Here is a 21501-nt window from a genome sequence, read left to right on the forward strand (position 1 = left end):
AGTGGGGTATGTGGGGCAACCCCCGCGCGGGCCACCCCGTACATTCCCAGTCACCTCCGTTCCGGGGTATTCCCAGAGCTCATCTGCTTCTTTGCCCCAGCCAAGCCCCCCAGCATGGGGCTCTTCACCTCCAAAGCACCCCCAGGCCTTCGGGATGAAGGTTGCCCTCGAGCTTATGCCCCTCTCACTCTTCCCCAATTATTCGGTGAGCTCAGCACTCTGCTAAGGGGGCTGGGGGGCTCTGCTCCACTTGACATCGCACCCCCTCTTTCCATGAGATGTTAAAGGTAATGCCACCCCCCAAACTTTCGGAGAGAACCAAACTGGGAAAAAAATGAGAATAAAATAAACCCTCACCAACTCACCCACCCCAGGGAGTCATGGGTGCCCACCTGTCCTCCAAAGCCTGGGGTCACCCAGGGTCCCCCCACAGGCTCAGCTCCTCCATCCCCTCCCAGCTCCAAGGAGAGATGGGTGGGAGATGGGGGTCCTGGGCTACCCCACTGCTTCACTTCCACTCCAGAGCCCCATGACAACATCTGACCTGAGTAAGACTGGAGAAAGGGGACCAGTGAGCTGGAGGGGGCCCTTGGGTTGAGGAGGTACACCCACACACACCCCGCACTCCACACTGCCATGCAAATCCTGACCCAGCTCTGCTCTCCCGTCTTACCTCCGCTTCCCCAGGACCATCCTCCACCATTGCCCCCAGCCTGCCCTGCAGGTGCTCACACCTGCACTGACAGCACCCAGGGGTGCTCTCTGGGAGAGCAGGTGCACCCCAGAAACCCAGGGCTGGGTGTGTACCGCCTGCCTGCTCTGGCCCCTCATTATGGCTCAGGTTAAAACTATGCCCAGCACGGAGGCTACTAATAACCCGTGTGCCAGGGCCGGGGCAGGATGCAGCACGGGTTCAGCGCGGATGTCCTTGGGAGGGCACCTCCTGGCCAGGGTACCCCCCCCCCCAGCCCCAGGGTCCTCTAGCCACAGAGACAGAAAAGGCACTCACATTTATTCTTTAATAAAAATAGGAAGGGAAAAAAAATTGAAGGGATTAGACCAAGATCCAGCTGTGGACTCATCCTACCAAGGCAAAGACTGGTCAGGTCACAGTATTTGCTGCCTGTGGCCCAGAGGGCAGGGGGGTGGCAGCTCCCCCAACGCAGCAGAGCAAGGCAGGGCTGCTCCCCACAAGGTTTTATTGCTGGTGATGCCCAGAGAATGGGGCTTGGGAGACCCTGAGCAAAGGGAGCCAGGTCAGGTGCCAGCCGAGGGGGCAGAGCTGGAGAGTGCCACACTGCACCCACTCCCACCATGTCCTACCAAGAGCACACAATTCCAGGGCATGAGCCATCCACATCTCTCACACTTCACCATCTTTCCCTCACTGACTCCATCCCAGCCAGGACTGAGCCCTCAGACCCCACTCATGATGAGGGTTTTTCCATTATGTGTCCCCCTACACAGTTGCCCCCCTCAGTCCCTCCCACTTAGCAACAACTCATGATTTCGGCTCCATTTTATCCACAATGTAACGACCTGTCACAGGTTCAGAGATACCCAAGTCCCTGGGCCACAGGTGATCCCCACCATCATCCAGCCTAGGCTGACTCCATTCCCACCATGCTCCCAGCACTTAGCACCAGTATGGAGCAGCCAGCGTTTATCAAAGCACCTTCCCCAGGTCACTCTTTTCTAGGATTAGCCCACTCCTCCTCTCACAGTGGTACTCAGAGACACTGTGCTGGTGGCCAAGAGGTTGGTTCATGCAGGAAGAGGGGCCACAGTGGCACGTGGCTGCTGCTCCCAGGGAGAGGAGCTGGCATACTCCAGCCCTGTGCTGCCAGCACTAGTCCCCATCCCTCCAGACGAACAGAGGAAGAGACCTGATGGGCTCATGGCTTCTTGGAGGCTCCTACGCCTCCCTCCAGAGCTTTCTTGGCTAAAAGCTCCTTCTCCTCCTTCACCTTCTTCAGCCTGGACTTGCTTTTGGAGGACGAGAAAGTGAGCGAGGTCTTGCTGAACTCCAAAGGGAAGACGCCCACGTCCCCATCAAAGCGATTCTTGGACACCTGCAGGAAGCGCTTCCCGGGCCCTGACGTCAGCTTACGCTCCTGCAGGATGAGGACGTTGTCGGCCTCCTGGCTGGCCTGGGGAGAAGAAAACATCTCCAGGAGAATGCCAGGGATACAGCCAGAATCACAGGGCTCAGAGTTGCTCACAGACAGCCTGCCCAGCTCTTTCGAGCCCTGTTATGGGGCACCCCAGGCCACAGCAACTCCAGCACTTCCCCAAAACCAACCCCTTGTGTTCCTCTGGGACATCCCAGTGACCCACGAGGCAGACAGGCTTGAGCTGAAGCCACAGGACATCTTGGGGAAATGGGAACACATGAGGGCCGTGCACAGACAGCACTTCCTGCCCACCACTGCAGGTTGTTCAGCATCACGGAAGAGACCAGAGTACTCAGAGAGCCCATCCCTGCACCCTCCCTGCCTCCTTCTTTAATTATCTTCTAGTACATCCCACTCACAGTCAATGACTATTAATTAACTCCACCTAAAGCCTCAACAGAGCTTTAGCTGGCAATGGGTTTGCTCCCTGCCTGCATGAGGACTCCTGGGGACATTCCATCCCTTTCAGCTCTTTTCAAGTCCCCAGTGATGACTCAGGGTGCTGAGGAAGCCGGGAAAAACTGCCCAAAGTATCCCAGCCCCTCCTGGGAACACACTGGCCCAGCTCACCTTGGCAGAGCCAAAGATGGAGGCTGTCTGCAGCTCCTTCTCATCATCCTCCTTCCGGGGATGGATGACCAGGGTGATGTGGCAGTTGTTGTCCGTGGCAAACTTGCGGAAGGCACCAACAACGTAGTCCTGGGCAATGAGCCTGCCACAGCAGCAAGAACAGGGTTAGGGGCTGGCACTGCTTGGTGGCAGGGTGCAGCAAGGTCCTCATCCCCACAGCAGGAAGCACCCAGGAATGTGGGATCACTCTCTGTGAGACAGCCGAGCCCACATAGGCAAAGGGATGTGGCACAGCAGGGATGGCTGGTAACCTGCTCACCCTTTCCCATCTTTTCCTCCCTAGGGCAGTGATCACCCTTTAAAGAAACAGGGTGGCCAGACATTAGTAAAGGAAACACCCTGAGTGGGTCCCCAGCCCCTGTCATGACACCTGAGAGGGACAGCTCCAGAGGTGAGGGTGGCAGAGGAATGAGAGGTCAGACTGGAGAAGGGCTACCTGTCCACAGAGAGGTGGTCCTGTCCCATCATGAACTGGAGGTTGTCGATGATCACGTGGGTGATGTCATACATGTAGACAGCGTGCTGCATGGTGCCAATCACCGTCCTGGACAGGGGAGACCAGGATCAGCCCCAGGGATTAGCGGAGGTGGGGATGGGGATGCTGAGCCAGGCACAGAGACACAGAGAAACAGAGCTAGGAGGTACCAGGCTGGGTCCTGATGAGCGCTGAGCCCATCTCATCTCTGCATCTTCCCCATTGCAGGACAGGCACAGCCCCATCCACACAAGTAAAGGCAGTTGGGATCAGGAGCTGCTGCCCACACAGCCCCTGCCCACTGCCCTGCAATCCCCCCAGCCCACAGGGACCCTAAGAGCACACGGGGATGTGTGCAGGTGCCACAGCACCTGATGAACAGAAGGAGCTGGAGGTGCCTGTCCTACCTCTTCAGCAAAGGACAGTGCCAGGTGAGCAGGGTGTGGAGTGTCACGTCCTAGCACAGGGACACATGCCCTCCCTTCACCCCCACCCCAGAGGGAGGCTGTGACAGTTTCCACAACAGGAGGAATGCAGCTGATTGAGCCATAAGGTCCCCACATGCCAACTCCAGGACTTGAACAGTCCCAGCATGCCTCCTGCCAGCCCCAAATCTGTGACTCACTGAAGGGGAAGAGCCCCAGTTCCCAAAGGCCCTGCAGCACATGCTGTGAGTGGTAAATGCCACTGGGGATGGAGGTGCAGGACCATACTTGATGTTCTGCTGGCCATGGAAGGTCATGAAGTAGAGTGGGAGGTCCTCAAAGCGATCGGCCCACTCATCATACAGCTCCAGCTGGTCCTCCAGGCGCCGACCCGCAAACTGCGTCAGCATGATCTTGGCCAGGCGGACGTTGTTGATCTCAAAGCTGCCCCACAGCGTGCACACTCCCTGCATGCACAGGTCCAGCGCGTACTCACTGATAAAGGTGGTCTTCCCGCTGCCCGTCGGGCCTGGCGCAAGAACAGAAACAGAAGGAATTAGCTGGGGAGATGATCCTACCCATCCTGAACGTGCTGGCAGGCTGTTGAGAGGTGGAAGCACCAGGGAGTGGGGTAAGAGAGGCCCATGCACAGTACTCACACCATAAATAAACAACATCTCACGCCACACTGCACGCCTGGGTGCATAGGCGTTGCCTCCCACAGCCTGTGGGTGCCTGGGAAGGGCTGGGCAGGCGGTGGGGTGGGCACAGGGAGGGCTCAGACAGGAGGTGGCAGGCGGGAGCAGGCGTAAGGGACAGTCCAGGACTTCCTGTGCTGCCCCAGGCAGGGAGCCCATCACCACATCGGCATGCCCAGTCCTACCCAGTCCTACTGAGGAATGCACCCCAGCCTCTCACACTCCTGTGAGACAGGCTCAGTCAAACCCAAGAGCAGAGAGACTTGGAAGACGCATGAGGCATCAACACCAGAAGGGTGAAGCCACTAAAGAGCCTTCTGCTCCCCTTGTCCACCAGCCACTGTGCCCCCTACCTGTGAAGACGGTAAGCTCCCCTCTGCGGTGCCCTTTGAGGAGCTTGTTGAGCTCGGGGAAGCGCACCCACTTGATGCCAGCCACCTGCTCAGTGTTGGCTAGCTCCCCAAACACTTCCTCACGCAGCTGCCGGAAGGAGATGATGGATTTGTGGCTGGCGGGCAGGGCAGCACGCAAGATCTTGGTGAAGTTCAGGCCCTGGTTCAGAGCCTCCAAGGGCCGGGGCTGCAGGTTCCCAGGGCGCACCAGGGAGCAGCGCTTGAGGCTCAGCTTGCGGGCAAAGAGCTTGGCAGCTTCCCAGGAGCGCAGGTCCTCACCGAGCCACAGGGTGATGCGCTTGAACTGCTCCAGGTAGGGGAGGAGGGCAGGAGGCAGGCATGTGGTCCCCCGCGGCAGGGCCAGGCTGGCCACCCCTGCTTGGTGCAAGGCCAGGGCATCCAGCTCCCACCCAGTTAAGACCAGCTCTGTGTCTCGGCAGCCGATCAGGGGCAGCCCAAAAAGATTGTGATAGGAATCGATGCGGGGTAAAGTCTCTTCCAGGTAAGATATTGCATTCCCCTTTTTCTCCACCCTCACAAGCTTCAGGCCTTTCAGGGTTGCATTGCGGGGGCTGAACCAGGGGAAGACCAGGGACTTGGCAGTCCTCAGATAACGCACCCCAAAGCGTTTCAGGGTGGCATTTGACACCAGGGAGATACCAAACATGGCCTTGGTCTTGTTGGTCTCCTCCTCATCCAGCAGCTCCCAGAGTGGCAGAGCCCGGTCCCAGATGCAGCGGGCATCTTCGCTAGCCTGTCGCATGTCCTCTTCCATCTCCTCCGAGTTGGCGGGGGGAATACCACGGTGCTGCAGCTCCACGTTGGCCTGGAAGTCCTGCCAGGTGCCCTCGGCCAGGGTGGCCGTGCACAGGAAGCTGCCCGTGGTCTTGTCAATGAAAAGCGTGTACGGGGCACTGCCGGCTGTCTGCGGCGGCTGGTCCGCGTGGCCGGCGGTGAAGAGGCTGGGGGTGTGCAGGCAGCTGTACCCGTCGTGGAAGGGGATGTCGTGGGCCCGCAGGTACTGACGGATCTCGGTGATGGAGACGGAGGGTGCGGGCCCCTCGGGGGAGGGCAGTACGTCCTTCTTGTAGCGCCGCTGGCCGAGGCGGCCCGGCACCCCAGGGCTCAGCGAGGCTCCCTTGCTCCTGGTCCCCCCGCAGAACACCGGCAGGAGGCGGCCGGCGGCTCTGCCGGGCCGCAGGGGCACCAGCGCCATCCTGACCGCCCCCGCACCCTCCCGCGCCGCTGCCGCTCCGCATGGGCGACTACCCCGCGGCCCCCGGCCCCGCAGAGCCGCTCAGGCCGCCGCCCCCACGTGGGGCCACACGGACACCGCCATTACCTGGTCCCGCTCCCCGAGCGTCACTTCCCGGCGGGGCGGGGGCGGCTGTTCCCTGTCCCGCCCCGCCGGCGGTTCCGGCTCCGGGTGAACGCGGCACCATGACGGGCCGCGGGTCGCCCAGCCGGTTCCTCACCGCCGTCCTGCACAACGGCGTCGGTCGGTACGTGCGGCAGCTCCAGCGCCTGCAGTTCCTCTTCAGCCCCACCGCAGCCGACGCCCGCGGCGCCAGGTACCGCCGGAGGTGCCCATCCGCCTTCCTGGGTTGGGAGTGGGGAGCCGGGGAGCCCCTTAACTGGGGGAGGAGGGTCTTCCCCCTGCCCTGTCAGCGTAGGGAGGGGACGGGGCTGCAGCCCCATGACCACAGTGGAGCGGCGGAGGGGGACGCCGAACCTCCTGCGAGACGGGACTGGGGCTGGAAGGCGGCACCGGTGACCCCTGAGCTCCGCCCTGGCACAGGGGGCATCACCCCAACTTCTGCACTGTGACCCCTCCCGTGGGCAGGGCATGGGAGGGGTGACCCCACTTGTGACCTTCGTCCTGGGGTGGGGGCTACAACCCTCCCCCATCTCTGGCCTGGCTGGGGCTCATGGTCCCCCTGTTCCCCAGGCAATTCGTAGAGGAGGCAGCACAGGACTTTGCTCGGCAGCACCCCGATGTTGTTCTCTACGTGAGCCCCGGCTCAGGCACGGCCCCGCTGGTGCGGGCTGAGTACTGTGAGTGCTTGGGGACATGGGGAGAGAATGGGGATGGGGCTGTCCCTGCCGTGTCCTGGCTCCGCGCGACCTCTGCCTGGTGCAGATGGTGCTGAGGCAGCTGCTGATCTGTGGGATGAGGGATCAGCAGCTGCCCCCCGGAGGCCTTTGGAGTGGGGGGATCCTGGCCTGACCCCCTCACTCTGCTGCAGTGAACGGGACAGTGCGGGAGGAGCTCATCGCCAGCAAGACAAGCGAGGAGATCGTGCAGCTGGTCATGAAGCTGGCCAACCAGTCCGGCCTGGACATCATCCGCATCCGCAAGCCCTTCCACACTGACAATCCCAGTGTCCAGGGCCAGTGGCACCCCCTCACCAACAAACCCTCCATCCTCACTGTCCAGGGCCCACGCCTGCAGCCCCAATAAAGCCTCTTCAACCCGCATCCCCATGCGTCTGCATCCATCTCTCTTGCCTGCAGATAGACACCACCACACCATGTCCAGACAGAGCCATGTTTATTGCCAAGGGGACGTGGAGCTGTGCACAAGGGGTGTCAGACACAGGGTGATACCCCTCCTTGGAGGGTGGGGGCGGTCCTTGGCAGTGGCTCATGTCCCCTTCTTGCAGCGAAAACGGTGGGGGCCGGATGGGAGAAGCCAGGTGTGCAACTCTTGCCTTTTCCCACTAAGCATTGCTCTCCTGAAACAGGAGGCCTGGGCTGTAGCCCATGAGGGACCCCAGGGGCTGCCACCCCCCTCTTGTCTCCCCTGCAGGGCTGAACTGGCAATGTCCTGATCATAGAGATGCCAGCAAGCAACACATGGGAGGACACACACCCCAGGAAGTCTATCCTTCCACAGCTTCTCCTTTGTCACCATATGAAATGTTTTTGTCACCAGTCTCTCAGGTTCCCCCAGGAGGTGGCAGGAGCAGAAATAGCAGAAATAGGAGGATGCTCCAGAGGGAGGCAGACCGGCAGACCCTTGTCCAGGGCTCTTCTTCCTCACTGTATGAGGACATTTCCCCACCCATGGATTGTCTCACAGGTGACAGGGCTGTGCTTGAACCCCAGTTCTCCAACGGCACCACACAGGAGGGCAGAAACATGTGCTTGGGGCCACAGTGGCACTGCGGACATCAAGGGGATGTGGTGCTGCGCTGGTCCCTTGTCATGCTGTAGGGCACTGTGGTGGCTGCCAGTCCTGCTGCTAGTGCATCTGCCTGCTGCTGCATCCAGCGCCCTGGGGAGAGGGGGCAGAGCCCTGTCAGAATCAGAGGGCCTGGGGATGCCACCTCCCCAGGGCATCCAGCCAGATATTTCACCTGTAGCCTCTTTGCAGGGGGCACACACCCCTTCACCAGCTGCTCCAATGCATTCGGGTAGTGAGCTCCTCGACATGTTTCTGTTCCTTGCCAAACCATCCTCTCCCAGAGAGAAACCCTGGGGGGCAGACGTGGGAGAGCGGGCAGAGGCTGGCAGCCACCAAGGCCAGCACCCACAATGTGAGATGTGTCCACTGCCCCTCTCCTGCCTGAGAGCAGGCAGCAGGAGAAACCCGCCAGCCCCATGCCGGAAAGGGATCCTGCACCCTGCAAGAGGCACAGGCACAGTGCTTCAGCCCCCAGCCCCCCTCCCTGTTCCTCACCCACCTCTCAGCAGCTGTCCAGCTCCCATGTGCCAAGGGACACCCAGCAGGGCCAGCCAAGTCCACACGTCCATGACAGTGTCTCTGTCACACCTGGATGAAGAGACAGAAACTCTCCCTCCCTCCCGGTGTCCACTTTCAGCCAGGTGCCAGCTCCTATCTCCAGTTTGTGGCCACCATCAGTGGGTTTTTATACATAAATAGAGCTTCTAAATTTAAATAGATGCTTCTTTTTTTTTTTTCTGTACAGCAAGTCTCAAAAGTGAGTAAAAGCCAAAGGAACGGCTGAGCCCGGGCCCGGCCCGGCTCTGCCATCCAGGAGGTAGTTTCGCCTGAGTCTTGTAACACTGCTGGCAAAGGGGTGGGAGAAGGGGCTGAAGGGGAGGAGGGTCCCGCTGGCAGAACCCCCCTCCCCGGCCCCTACACGGAGCTCTCGTCCAGCTTCTCCACCAGCTGCGTGTGTTTCCGCTTCTCCAGAATCTTGCTGAGCTCCTCAGTGAAGGATGCGCTGTAGAGTGGGGAGACCAGAGGCTCCTCCTGCTGCTGTAGCAGCATGTAGCTGTTGCCATTCATCTTGCGGAGGACGTTGGGCAGAGCCCCCATGCCGTTGGTGAGCTCAGCTGGCAGCGGGGGCGGCAGCGGGGGCACAGCAACCGGCAGCTCCTTGATGGGGGAAGTGGCAGCCGTGGGCGCCTCACCAGGGATGATCCGCAGGCAGCCATCAGGGTAGGTGAGCTCTTCCTCCTCCTCCTCCTCCTCCCGGTGGCCCTTGCGCAGGCAGTTGGCTGAGACGGTCTGCAGCTCCACGCTGGATGGCCGTGGCTCCCCCAGCACGTACTTGCCCTTGCGCTTCTCCAGGCAGGACATGTAGAGGAGGACGGTGCTGAGCACGGCGCAGAGCACCACCAAGGTGACAATGGCAGAGATGTAAGCCACCTTCATGTCGTTGGCTGCCTGGCTGGCAGCATGGGGTGGGGTGGCAGCCGTGGGGCTGCGGGGTATCTCGGGCAGCACAGTGAGGCTGTAGGCAGCCAGCAGTGTCTGGAGACCCCGCTCCTCCCCATAGCAGCGGTACTCGCCACTGTGCTGAGGCAGCGTGTCTGTCACCAGCAGTCCATCCACCCCCACGCGCAGCCGGTCCTGCCCCATGCCCAGCACCTCACTGCCGTTCAGCAGCCACACGGCTCGGGCCAGGTTGGAGCGCTGGTCACAGGGCAGCAGCACATCGTCTCCCTGCAGCACTGTCCGGTTCTTCCATGGCAGGGAGCCTGTGGGGACACACACCGCCTCACACCTGTCCTGGCCACCCTAAGGGACGCTGGACACCAGCATCCCCGTGGTCCCAAGGGGTGGCAGACTCACCTCGCCCGGAGATGCTCCGGCATCCCTTGTTGCCGCTCTGAATGTCCTGCACCAGCCCTGTGCTGCAAGGCAGGGGGAGCTTCAGCCATACAGCCTTGGTGCATACAGCCCACCCTTTACAAGGTCATGGCCACCGGAAGACCTACCACCAGATACTGGCCAGACCTTTGGGGGTGGCTCTGGGGTGACTGTGCCATGGGGTGATACACAGCAGCATAGGATGGGGCAGGTGGAAGGCTTGTGGGGACCCAGCTGGGGACAGGCACCCATCCCTACCTGTCCGTGGTGGCGGTGGCACGGCAGGCCCTGCCATCCCAGGCACAGTAGGGGTCTCGGGCGAGGATGCAGTCATAGCAGGAGGTGTACCTGGCACAGGTGGCCAGGGGCACCTGCACGATCCCACTGGCTGCCCCCACATACAGGCTTCTCTGATGGGGAAAAGACTGGCTCAGCATTGATCTGGCTATGGGGTGCCCCATGGTGCCCAGAGATCCCCCCAGCAGAGCTCTCCCTTGATGGGGATGCATGAGAGGGCCCCCAGGTTGCAGTCAGTGCCAATGGGCGCAGCTGGCAAGGAGGCCAGGCTGCCCTGCTGCACTCCAGCACATATCCCAAGCTGGGCTGACCCAGGAGTCACATCCCCCCACTCCCCCAAAGAGCCCAATGGCAGCTTCACAGCACAAGCATGACCCATGTGTGATGGCCCCCTACTTCCTCTCTCTCACCTGGGCGTGAGAGATCACCAGGCTCTCCACGGGCTGCAGGTCCCTAAACACCTGCACCTCCTCCACGATGTGGATGCCAGAGCCCACCACCACAGCCTTGTGAAGCCAGCCGTCTCCTGGAGAGCAGAGTGGGGGGTTCAGGAGGGAATGTGTGATGTGCCCCCTGTCCAGCACAGACCTGGCAAACTTACCCCACACTCACCTGTCCCCATGAAGAGTACATCGTAGGAGTGGCTGTCCAGGGCCTGCACTCTGTCCACGGCCAGCCGGCTGTACGCCACGCTCTTCTTCACCAGGAGCGGCTCCCCACCAGCCGGCTTCACCTCCTCAAACATGAGCGGGTGCAGCTTGACAAAGTCCAGGACGCTGTTGGGCAAGTCCTGCGAGGAGTTGTAGCCCTTCCTGCGGGAGTGGTCCGTGATGCACTGCTCAGGGGAGATGGGGGTCAGAGGGAAATGTGGCTGCCCCGTCCCTCCCCTGCTCTGCACCCCCAGGCACTCACAGAGCCGGGCCGGGGCTCGGGCACTGCACCATCATAGCGGGCCCACTTGCGAGTCGAGTCCTGGTACTCCATGTAGGGGCCCTCAAAGGCACGCTGCACTGCCGAGATGCTGTAGCGGCACACAGCCGAGGCCTCCATGGTCCTCCTGAGGGGCAGAACCTCACCTGAGTCTGGACAGACACATGACTGCTCCCAACTAATGCACCCGCAGGTGTGCAGCACATGCCTGTATATGCCCTCAAGCATCTCTGGTTCCCTCCCCCCCGTGCTGTAGATTTGTAGCCCCAGTTGTTTCGGCTGCTGCCCCACTCACCACTGTGCTGAGAGCGTGAAGGCAGCATAGAAGACAGTGCTGGCCCAGCCACCTCCGTCCAGGCTGCAGACGCTGCGCAGCACCTCGTAGTAGGGGATGTAGCAGACCAGGCGCGCCTTCATGAAGGACGTCCACTTGCGCTGAAGGATCTTCTTCCCCCCCACATCACTCTGGGAGGGTGCGGGGAGCATTTTTGCACAGGCTGGTGGGGGTGTGCATTCCCCTCTACCCCTACCTCAGTTTCCCCCCAAATGGAGGCATGCTGCCCCTGCACCAAGAGGAGCAGTGCTTGGCTCCCTGTGGCTGGGAACATGCCTACCTTGCAGACACGGGCAACTCGAGCCACTCGGGCCACATGACTCTTGTCAAAGAAGGATGTGGTCTCCTCTCCCGCCCTCTCCGTGAAGAAGTAGTAGATTTTGTCATCATCACCTACAGGGCTGTCCCTGCTCTCCCGGACCAGCACAGATGCCACGAACTCGGCATCTGGGGACACGGAACAAGAAGTGGAGATTGGGGACCAACCACAGGATGGGGAATCCCTCCCTGCCTCGATTTCCTCTCATTGCAAACCACACAGGACTCCAGGACCACTCCCCACCCCTGCTCCACATGCTCCAAAGCATCCCACAGCCCATGATGCTGGTCACAGGACTGGGGGGACATGGACATCTCACCATTTAGCCAGTGCAGTGGGGACTCCTCTGTCTTCAGCGGTCGCTGGTGCAGGTTCCTCCGAATGTCAGGGAGGCTCCGAAACTCGTAGCGTGTGGCCGTGTACAAGCCGCCATCTGAGCAGGGCAGGTACCCATCAGCATAGCCCTGCACCCTGAGGACAGCCCCACAGGCCACCAGCATCCCCATGCCCCAGGCAGATGAGGCAGAGGAGGATCAAATCCCGGCTTGGTAAGGCCGCTGCACGCAGGGGCCTACCTGGCTGGCACCGCCTGCAGGGATGCTGGGGATGGGGCCAGGATTTGTTGGCATCCCACATGTCCCCGCCAGCCCTGGAAAGGTGCCACTTACCCACAATGAGGCCGGTGTAGCCACGGGCAGGGTCATATGGGCACTTCTCCTTGCCTTCCTCAAAGTGGGACGGCAACATGAACCTGTTGGCATCCTTGGGGGGGAAAGGGAACCTGGTTAAACAGGAGGGGACAGACGCGCCTTACCTGCCAGCCTCACGCTCTTTGCAGAGGCTGCTAGCAGGGACAAAGCAATGCCCACAGCCGTGCCCTTGTCCAGGCAAGACAAATGCCCCCTGCACCCTCCAGCTGGTCAGAAACCACGTGAACAGCCAGAGCCTCCAGCCAACAGCAGGGAGAGAGCTCTGCAGGGGAGAGGAGCCCTGGCACCCCACTTAAGCATCACGTGGGCACTGGGCACGAGCCAGTCAACGCAGCCAATGTTCCCAGGCTATGCCTGGCTGGCAGACGCTGCTCAGATGGGCTGGGCTCCCCCAGGTGCTGTCCCTGTCACGGCAGGAGTTATTTTCTTTGGGGTTTGCAGTTCAAAGCATGTCAAATAATGATGGGGCCCTTCCAGCTTGGCAGCTCCTCCACCTGATTTCCAGTACGCACGATGGCCAAACCGGACCAGCAGCACAGCCATGGGAACAAGCATGGCCTCTCCAGGGCTCCCTGAACACGCTGGGGACATGGCCCCAGGACCCCTTCTCCCCCAGCCTAGGGAGGGAGGTGGACAAAGGGCAATTAAGTCTCCACTGACTCAAGGAGCTACTGAAAGGGGGTCAAAGTCCCATTGCCAGTGAACAAGGCTGCTCTTGGACACTCTGCCCTGAGTCACAGCCATGTGGGAATTCCCAGCTTGGCCCTGAAAATCCCTGGGGAGGGGCTTCTGAGTCAGCCCCACCACTGTCACCCTTCCTGGGCACGCTTATGACTGGCTGTCGGCCATTCTGCAGCCCCTGCTTTGAGGAGAGACCCTGTAATAGCAGGTGTTGGGGACCAGCCAGCTCCAGGGCTGGCACAGCCCATCCTGCTGAGCCCACATGCATCCTCCATGGCACCAATCCACCCCCAGCTCTCTCACTATGGGGTCAGAGTCCAACCTCAGTGCCAAGGTGGGGACTTTGGGCATCTGCATTGTGGTGAACACATCCTCAAACCTACTCAGGCTAGCCTGGGGATCACTTGCCTCCCCCACGAGCCAGGGAGGTGCTGGGACAGGGGTAGAAAGGGAGTGGGGCTGTGGGATGAGACAGTAGGAGAGGACAGGGGGCTGCACCTCCCCAGGGTGACATCGTGGCAGGGGACAGGTGACAGCTGTGGGGTTGAGCAGTACTCACGATGGCAGCACAGAGCGGGTGGAAGGCGTAGGTCCCACAGGCGTAGAGGTGGGTGCTGTTCAGACGCTGCAGAAACCGCACGTGGTTGAAGCACTCGGTCTGTGGACGGGGAGCACAGGCATTACAAGCCAGGGAAAGCAGCAGCAGCCCCCCCCCCAGCACCCACCCACTGGCTCTACCTTGTTGTTTTTGCCCTTCTGCTGGCAGTCCATCTGCTTCTCTGGGGAGGCTTCCCAGTGGATCTACAAGGGGAAGAGAGTTTGCTATTGTGTGATCCCCATTGCTGTGTGGTGCCCTGTCTCTGCAGGCTCCAGCCTCTATCAGAGCCATCAGAAATGATAAAATCCTCCTTTATTTAGAGAGGGTACGGTTCCTCAGAGCACAAGATGACACTCTGCACACATCCAACCAGCCCAGGCTGAGAGTGGTCCCATCCCCCAACCGGTGGGCAGACACCCCAGAGCACCTGTAGGAACCTGGAGGATTTTGGGGTGCCCCTCCCTGGGGGAGCAAAGGGGTGCAGTTTTCCCCCTGCCCCTTGTTCTGCTGGGGTATCCCTGAAGCAGGCAGTTCTGAGCTTGGGGGTGTCTCCCACTGCTGTTCCCACATTGCCTGGCTGGGGAGAAGCACCAGGAGTCCACAGGAGATCTGGGGACAGACCTGGAGACATCCCCTTCAGGCAAGACCTGAGATGGAGAGCGGGAGGATGAGCAGGGACAGAGTGGCCATGATTCAGACAGGGATCGGGTAGCGTGGGACAGGAGAGGACAACCAGCCAGCAGCAGGCAGAGGCCGGGCTCACCGTGCGGTGGGAGCCGTCGGCCACGTCACTGGAGTTGAGGGCGAAGATGGCTCCCCTGGCGCCCACATAGAGGATGCCCCGGTCGTCCTCCAGCAGCAGGGTGCTGTAGTTGAGGGTGTGTGCGTTGAAGCGCCGGACGCCCGACAGCTCTGCAAAGGGAACAGGGGTCTGAGGGGGGACCCCGGGGCAGGCACGGCGCAAGCCACTGGGAAAAGACAAGAGGACGGAGCTGGAAGTGGGCAGGAAGGCACCCGCTGAAGTTATCAGGAAGACAGTGCTTGGTGCCAGCAGTTACAGCAGGAGGAAAGGAAGAGAGGAGGCTTGGTAGGAGGCAAAAGGCACTAATTGGGCTCAGGCTTACTGCAGAAATTTCTCCCCACTAATTAAAGCACAGCTCAGAGGTGGGAGCTGCGATATCCATGCCCAGCATGAACCTGCCATGGTGTTCAGGGAATTGCTGAAGGAAGCAAAAACATCCCGGCAATGACCCCGGCTCTGAACTGAGCCCAGCCAGCCCAAAGGGAAGGATAAAAAAACCTGAACCAAAACTGCCATGCAAGAGGAGGGCTTCTGCAGTGAGGCTGGGCACTCCTGCCCACCAAACCAAAGAAACTACCCAATTTGAGGTGCTGAGAATTGTGAGGTGGGACTCAGCCCTGGTTACGGGGACCCCAAATAAGACTTGGACCCTCCCACAGCAGGAAGAGGAAATCCCATGAGACTTGGGACTCTGGAGGCAGCTGCAAAGGTAATTACTACCCCCCACCAAAAAAGGAGGCATTGCCTGGAGAGAAAAGGCCACCCCAACTACTAATGAAACTCTCCCCCACCACTGATTGTTGAGCTGAGCTTCACTAACAAGGTCAATGAAGTTGTGTGGATGCCCAAGGGACAATGACACTTCTGAGCTCACTGACAACACACAGGCTGGATGTCAAAAGCCCAATGGCAATTAGAGAAAATCAGGAAGAAAGCTCCAACTATTTGAGCCATAAGAGCCCAGCCCAGGTGTGATGCCCAGCTAAGGACACCCTCCAAGGGCTGCTGGGCAGGGCCAGGGGCTGGCCAAGGCTGGCTTCCTGCATGTCCTTGTCCCCCTCTGGCTTTTGGGGAAATGACTTGAGGCACCCAGTGCCAGACAGCCATGTGGTCTCCGATTTCTGGAGCACAGGGGACCAGAGGACCCCTTGTAGCCACCACTCCATGCTGAGCCCCCCACTCCAGCAAGGTGGCAAAGATTAGATGCAGTCATGGTGCACCAAGGCCAGTGCCAGCAAGATCCCAAACCTCACTGCTGCCACCAGGACCCACACCCCCTTACCATCAAAGGTGACTGTTGTCCTGGGAGTGGCATCCAGGTCGGTGGCAGACCGCCGTGATGGGTATCCCATCGCTGCCACCACCGCCATGACAAGAGTCGTCATGACATGTGCCGTATCTCCATTCATCTTCCTGCTCTTGTGGCAAGGGCAGCTGCCCCAGCCACTGCCAGCAGGTTGGCACAGCTGATCCTCGGGACAGGCTCTCCAGCTCCCTGGGACAGGGCTGGCCACCAAACCCTCCTGAAACACAGAACACCAAGTCAGACACTCTTGCTGTCCCAGCACCTCACAAGCAAGCTGGCTTGAGAAGCAGCCAGCTGCATAGACGCATGAATGCTTGACCAGGCACGGCCTCATACCAGGGATGGCTTCAGGGAAAAACAAACCCTCATTAGCCAAAGGGGAAACAAAGGCATGGCACAAGGCGTTGAGCCTGCAGCCAGCACAGGCCATGGAAGGGAGTTGGAGTGGAGGGACCTCCTGCAGCATCCCCCTGAGGATGACCTCCCTCCCCTCTGTCACAGTGGGGGCAGTCGCTTACTGACTGCTTGGGTCAGCTGCTCAGAGACTCATTTTCCTCCAGGCTACTCCATCCTTTGCTCCCAAACTTCTGCTCTTACAGCTCCCCCTGACAGAAGGATATGCTTTGGCACAGCCAGCTGATCCCCCATTGCATTTCACACCCAAACAGCAGGCACATTTGCCCTCCAAAAGCAAAGAATGGGGCTCGGGGCCAAGCCCCTCTGTGAGTCATTGGTACACTTGGGTACCCCAAGTCCCGCTCCCCTGAGTGGCTGCAGCAGGATGGGCAGCAGTGGGGGTCCTGGGAAGCCCAAGGTCTCCATTCCTTTCCAAAAGCCCAGCTGGCCATTTCCTGCCATGCAAGATACTTGTCCCCAGTTTTGCCCCTCCTGAAATGATGAGACTCCCGAGGACAGAGGCATGGGAAGGACACTTCAGGCATGCAGAGACACAAGGTGAAGAAAAACCCATACAGGAACTATTTGGCATCTCCATCAAGTCTTTTCAAGCGGAAACAGTTTTTCTCCCCAGTGTTTTTCAATGACATTTCAGTTTCTCTTTCATCCCAAGCTCAGCATCTACTTTGGCTCTCACTTTCATGCATTTTTGATTCCTCACAAATAAGCCCCCACCTCTCCCAGCTGCACTGAGCAAAGCCATCAGTTCATCTTGCAGGCATTAAAAGACAACTGTGTATCTCTGAGACAAGGAGCTCCCCAGAAGCAACAAGCACCTCTATGTTTGCTTAGGGCTTATAAATATATATATACATATATATATATATACACATATATATATATAAAAACCAAATACCTGGCCCTGTAGAGAAGCTGCTCAAACATGCTCAGTGCAGACGATTTCCCTGAAGCAAATACTTTGCTGTGTCTAGGGTAAAGGGGAGGTAAAACTACTGTGAAACCAAAGTGAAAAGAGCTTTGGGGCCAAAAAGGAGAAGCAAAGGGCTGCATGTGGATTCAGTCATAGTTCTGCAGCTTGCAACAAAGCGGGCTCAGACCCAGACCTCACACCTGCACTGGCCACTGCTCCAGAGCATTTCAGGAATGGGGAAGACAGGAAATGCGTCCCCCTGCTCCCTGCTACCTCACTGCCCCCCAGGAACCAGACAAGCACAGAGTGCCCAAAGAGCACCCCACCCTGGGTGCAGGCAGGGTGCTGCCTGTGGGACTGAGCTCCATGGAGAGCAGATCCCAGAGCATCCTCCCTCTAAGTAACTCCTGTTTCTGGGACAAGCCCTGTCCAGACCAAGGGTCTGCCCATGAACAATGGGCCTGGTAGGACAATGCAAGGCAGGTGAGTGCAGATGGAGGTCAACGAGAAAGTAGTTGCTTTGGTGATATCACGTCTAGCGTGAGCCAAACCCACCAGGCTTTGTGGGCAAAACAAGTGGTGGGGTCACACCTGAAGTACCAAACCCACTGGCCAGCCCTATGCTGACACCTCTCCATTCCACCAGTGGGAGCAGGACCACTCTGGCAGCTGCAGGGACCCTTCCTCAGGACTCCACACAGGGACAGGAGCCTGGAATCACGCATAAGCCACAACAGCTGCTGGACCTGGGATGGGAAGGTAGGGGGGAGTATGAAACTTTTTATGACAAAGCAAACAATGATCTCTAATAAACAAGTAACAACCCTACATGCTGCCAGGTGTCCTCACCCTATCTGCCCTTGACAAACAATCCCTGAACTTTGCCTGCTGCTTGGCTCCTGATGCGGTGGGGATTGGAGCTGGGAGCAGGGCTGGGCAGGGAGGCAGGGATGGTGCTTATCGCAGGGCAAGCACTGAGCTTCGAGCCAGCCCCGGCTAACATTTAACCATTGAGAGCACCGAGCCAGCACAGGGGGAGGAAAACAAAAATAATAAATTAAGCTGGGGGGCTGTGCAGGATTCCTAGCCAGGCAGGGGGCAGCAGCCTCCCATGCTGCCAGGGCTGGATCCTCTGCTTTTTCAGAGAAGCAGCTACACCCATGTCCAAAGACTCCTTTGCCTGAGATCAGATGTAACTTTGTCCTAAAGAACATTTAATCAGTTACGCTGTAAGAGCTAGTTAATATTTTACTCAAAGGGAAGGGCTGTTCCAAGCTTCCCTATTTTTTTTATTTTCAAGTTTTTATTTTTCATACCTAGAGTGGGGGAGAAAGAGCAAGAAGGAACTGAAACCGTCCTTGGCTCCCCTCAGGTCATCACCCTGGGCTGCACCCACACCAAACACCCCCAAACACATCACTTCCCTCTTGTCAGGATGCAAGTTCTAAGCTAAGGGTAAAGCCAAGGGCCCAGGCAGGAAGCAAAGGAGGTCATGGTCCATGGGACACACTGGTAGGGCTGGGGGCAGCTGAGTTGCTCAAGTACAGCACTTCAATGGGAAATCAAGAAAAGCTGGAAATGGAAAAGCCACAGAGTTTTTTCTAGCGGAGAGAAACAAAAAGCAGAGAGGGAGAGGCTGAAAAGCAGCAGCAGCTCAAATGAAACCAAGGGTTTCAGAGAAAAACTGCCCAGAAAAGCCCAGCTCTGCCCCCTCCCCCCAGGAGTGAGCTCCCAAGCCCCTTGGCACCTCACCTACTTCCCAGAACAGTGGGGGCCGACATAGGACCTCAAATCCGACCTCAGCTCTCACCCCAGCTGGCGACACTGAAGGAGGATGGTGGAAGCAGGACACAGCCTGGAGAGGGCTGAAGCCTGGAACCAGCCACTCTAGTCGCAGCATGTAACATCCATGGAGGCAAAAGGTCACCCTCCTACGGCTGGCTATCGGTACTTCTACAGGATTCAGCCGCAGCTCCCAGCATGGAGCCAGACCCAGGCACCATCTCTCACCAGTGGGGTGGGTTTGCTGGTCCCTTGGGAACACCAGGAAAGCAGCGGGGCGGCGGAGGCGTGCCGGCGTGGGTGAGCGCGCAGGGGAGCGAGTGAGCCCCGGTCAGGTCTGACTGGGTTTACTGGGTCACGACGGAAGCTGTGTGAGCATGACTCTGTCAGCATCAGCCTCCCACCGGCAGCCAGCCGGCACAGCACACCCAAACGGGCTGGCCCAGCCGGCACCTCCTTAAAAACCCCATGACCAGTGTCTCCGGAGGAGTAAAAAGCTTTTGATGAGTGAATTTCACGGTGGCAGGTCTCGCCAACCTGGATCTGACCAAGGAAACTGGCCAGGGAAACCAGCCAGAGCTGCCACACGCCTCGACAGCAACTGCACCAGGAGCTTCTGCAGCACATGGTGGCCCCTTCCCACTGCCCCGTAGCCCCCAAAGTCAAAAGGCAGCAAAACCTAGGAGCAAAAGCAGTCTGCAAGCTGCAGTGCAGAGAAGCTGCACTGTCTGTGGGGCTGGCAAACATGGAGAAACCTCAGACGGGGTCTTATGGACCCCCATGGCCGTTTCCTTGGCAGAACAGCTAAAAATTATGTCAGCTTTTTAATTTCAAAGGAACTCAGGAGAAAGAGTGGAAATGCTGGGTAGGAGCAGCACTTCTCCAGCTTACCCTCAGCATCCATTCTGGATGGCAGGACAGAGATTTGCAGAGTGAGATCAGTCTTTCCCATCCCACCGCTCCCTAAACAGCTCGTGGTTGCTCCACAAAGATCTAGTAAAGCCCAAGGAAGCTCCCAGAATGGCTGCTGAACATTTCTCCCCTCTCATGGGCTGCTCCCCTTAGCATCACAGACCACCACAAACAAGCACTGCTGGCTTCCCAGTGGGAGCCAGACATTTCCAGTAGGTCTCCTATAGGTTATGAGGTTGCAAAGCAGCCTTAACAAAGTACCCATCAGGGACTGCACCAGAAGATACCACTTACACTTGGCTTTTTCACGGCAGCCCAGCCCAGTCACTTCAAACCCTGTGTAGCTGACTCAATTTTACTCAATGGGACCAACCATGGCATGTGCCCCCACAGCCCCCTTGGCTCCCCCACCACTCACTCCCCCTGCCACATTCCCACTGGCCCTGCACTGTTTTACCTCCCCCCAGGGACCTGCACGAATTGCCCTCAGGTTCAGCCAAAACAGCCCAACTTGTTCCGGGTGCGGGTGGGGGGAAAGGCACCAGCCCCAGGGGATGAGATGGGGAGAGCTCCCAGGCGTGGGAACAGCCACTGAGTTATGGGAAAGGAGCCATCCGGGGATGGGAGACAAGCCTGGCACCGGCCTGGCTGCAAGCGCAATGCGTTTTGGGCCCCTCTTTCCCGGAGGCGGCAGACCTTGGGTGGGAAATCCTGCGAGATGCGGGAAGAGGAGACGGGATGGAGGTTGCCAGGCAACTTTAATTCAGCCCTTGACGAACTTCCAGCACTTTGCTTCTGCTGCAGAGCCCAACCAGCAAATGATAAAACATCAGATCCACCTCGAGCCAGTGGTGTCCATCTGTCCATCCATCCATCTACTCAAGAGGCTTGCTCATGGCCTCGTGCCTGGGTTGCCCTGCAAGGACATTGGTCCCCCCGGCAGCATTCCTGAAGCCTGAGATGAGCCACTGTTCCCGGCACAGATTTGCAGGGGCAGGATTTGACCCGTGGGACTGGACTGGCGCTGCTGCACAGATATTTCTCAACCAGCCATGATTTTTGTCAACAACAGCGAGAAAAAAATGTGAACTTGCTGAAAGCCCTCCAGGAAGAGGGGATCCATGCTGGGTGTGTGAGGGAAGGAGCACAGTGACCTCCTGGGAGCCCCTCACTGGGTTTATTTTAGTTGCTTTCTTTAAACAAAACCATGCTTGACCCTGAGGTGCTTCAGCAGACACACACTAGAGCTTCCGCTATTTAGGAAGAGTACATATCTCTCCTTTACCCAAATTTGGGATTTTGGGCACAGAGGAAGGGAAGAAGAGCTGCAACATAGGCTCTTCTCACGGAGCATCCTGCCGTGCTCCCTGCGCAAAGCCCCCACGCACAGCACAGCCACCATGGAGCCAGGGAGGCGGGTAGTGCGCTCCAGGCCATGGGAACGGGCTCTGAATTTCCACAGCACAGCCCCCATCTGCCATCAGCAGAGCCCAGCACATCCGGCAGAGGAGAGCACCCAGCTCTGATCCCAGCCACGTCACTGCAGGGAGGAGACACATGAAGGAGAAAAGTGATGGATGGGAGAGTGAGCAGGGACAGTCAGGGATGTGGGCCAGTTTAAGGGGCACCAGTGCCGATGGGAGCCAG

General features: G+C 58.8%; 3 protein-coding genes across 9 annotated transcripts in view; 1 reads left to right on the plus strand and 2 right to left on the minus strand.

Annotated features, from left to right (window-relative positions):
• Positions 1 to 1009: 1009 nt before the first annotated feature.
• Positions 1010 to 7774, minus strand: TWNK (twinkle mtDNA helicase). 2 transcript variants are annotated; one of them, XM_027647944.1, is made up of 6 exons: positions 7667 to 7774; positions 4756 to 5572; positions 3993 to 4233; positions 3241 to 3348; positions 2745 to 2886; positions 1010 to 2114 (listed from the first exon to the last, which is right to left on the minus strand). In XM_027647944.1, the coding sequence occupies exons 1-6, from the start codon at positions 7706 to 7708 to the stop codon at positions 1896 to 1898; spliced, it is 1569 nt and encodes a 522-aa protein (XP_027503745.1). In that variant the 5' UTR covers positions 7709 to 7774; the 3' UTR covers positions 1010 to 1895. The 2 variants fall into 2 exon arrangements, with proteins under 2 accessions (XP_027503745.1, XP_027503744.1); XM_027647943.1 differs by lacking the exon at positions 7667 to 7774 and having other exon boundaries at positions 1010 to 2150; positions 4756 to 6346.
• Positions 6179 to 7272, plus strand: MRPL43 (mitochondrial ribosomal protein L43). The gene is made up of 3 exons (XM_027647945.1): positions 6179 to 6365; positions 6743 to 6849; positions 7041 to 7272. The coding sequence occupies exons 1-3, from the start codon at positions 6235 to 6237 to the stop codon at positions 7253 to 7255; spliced, it is 453 nt and encodes a 150-aa protein (XP_027503746.1). The 5' UTR covers positions 6179 to 6234; the 3' UTR covers positions 7256 to 7272.
• An 885-nt stretch (positions 7775 to 8659) lies between the features above and the next one.
• Positions 8660 to 21501, minus strand: part of SEMA4G (semaphorin 4G) — a 28225-nt gene continuing 15383 nt past the window's right edge. The window contains exons 1-15 of one of the 6 annotated variants that reach the window (XM_027647938.1): positions 18917 to 19738; positions 15810 to 16050; positions 14489 to 14637; positions 13866 to 13928; positions 13687 to 13785; positions 12405 to 12498; positions 12056 to 12169; positions 11698 to 11864; positions 11379 to 11548; positions 11066 to 11210; positions 10766 to 10988; positions 10564 to 10679; positions 10115 to 10266; positions 9839 to 9900; positions 8660 to 9744 (exon numbers count right to left, since the gene is read on the minus strand). In XM_027647938.1, the coding sequence (XP_027503739.1) occupies positions 8897 to 9744; positions 9839 to 9900; positions 10115 to 10266; positions 10564 to 10679; positions 10766 to 10988; positions 11066 to 11210; positions 11379 to 11548; positions 11698 to 11864; positions 12056 to 12169; positions 12405 to 12498; positions 13687 to 13785; positions 13866 to 13928; positions 14489 to 14637; positions 15810 to 16050; positions 18917 to 19060 (2787 nt within the window). In that variant the 5' untranslated portion in view covers positions 19061 to 19738 and the 3' untranslated portion in view covers positions 8660 to 8896. Of the gene's footprint in view, positions 9745 to 9838; positions 9901 to 10114; positions 10267 to 10563; positions 10680 to 10765; positions 10989 to 11065; positions 11211 to 11378; positions 11549 to 11697; positions 11865 to 12055; positions 12170 to 12404; positions 12499 to 13686; positions 13786 to 13865; positions 13929 to 14488; positions 14638 to 15809; positions 16566 to 18912; positions 19739 to 21501 lie in introns of those variants that run through there. The other 5 variants (XM_027647939.1, XM_027647940.1, XM_027647942.1 and 2 more) reach the window with 5 other exon arrangements.

Source organism: Corapipo altera, unplaced genomic scaffold (genome assembly GCF_003945725.1).
Source record: "Corapipo altera isolate COAL_440 unplaced genomic scaffold, ASM394572v1 56, whole genome shotgun sequence".
Lineage (NCBI taxonomy): Eukaryota > Metazoa > Chordata > Aves > Passeriformes > Pipridae > Corapipo > Corapipo altera.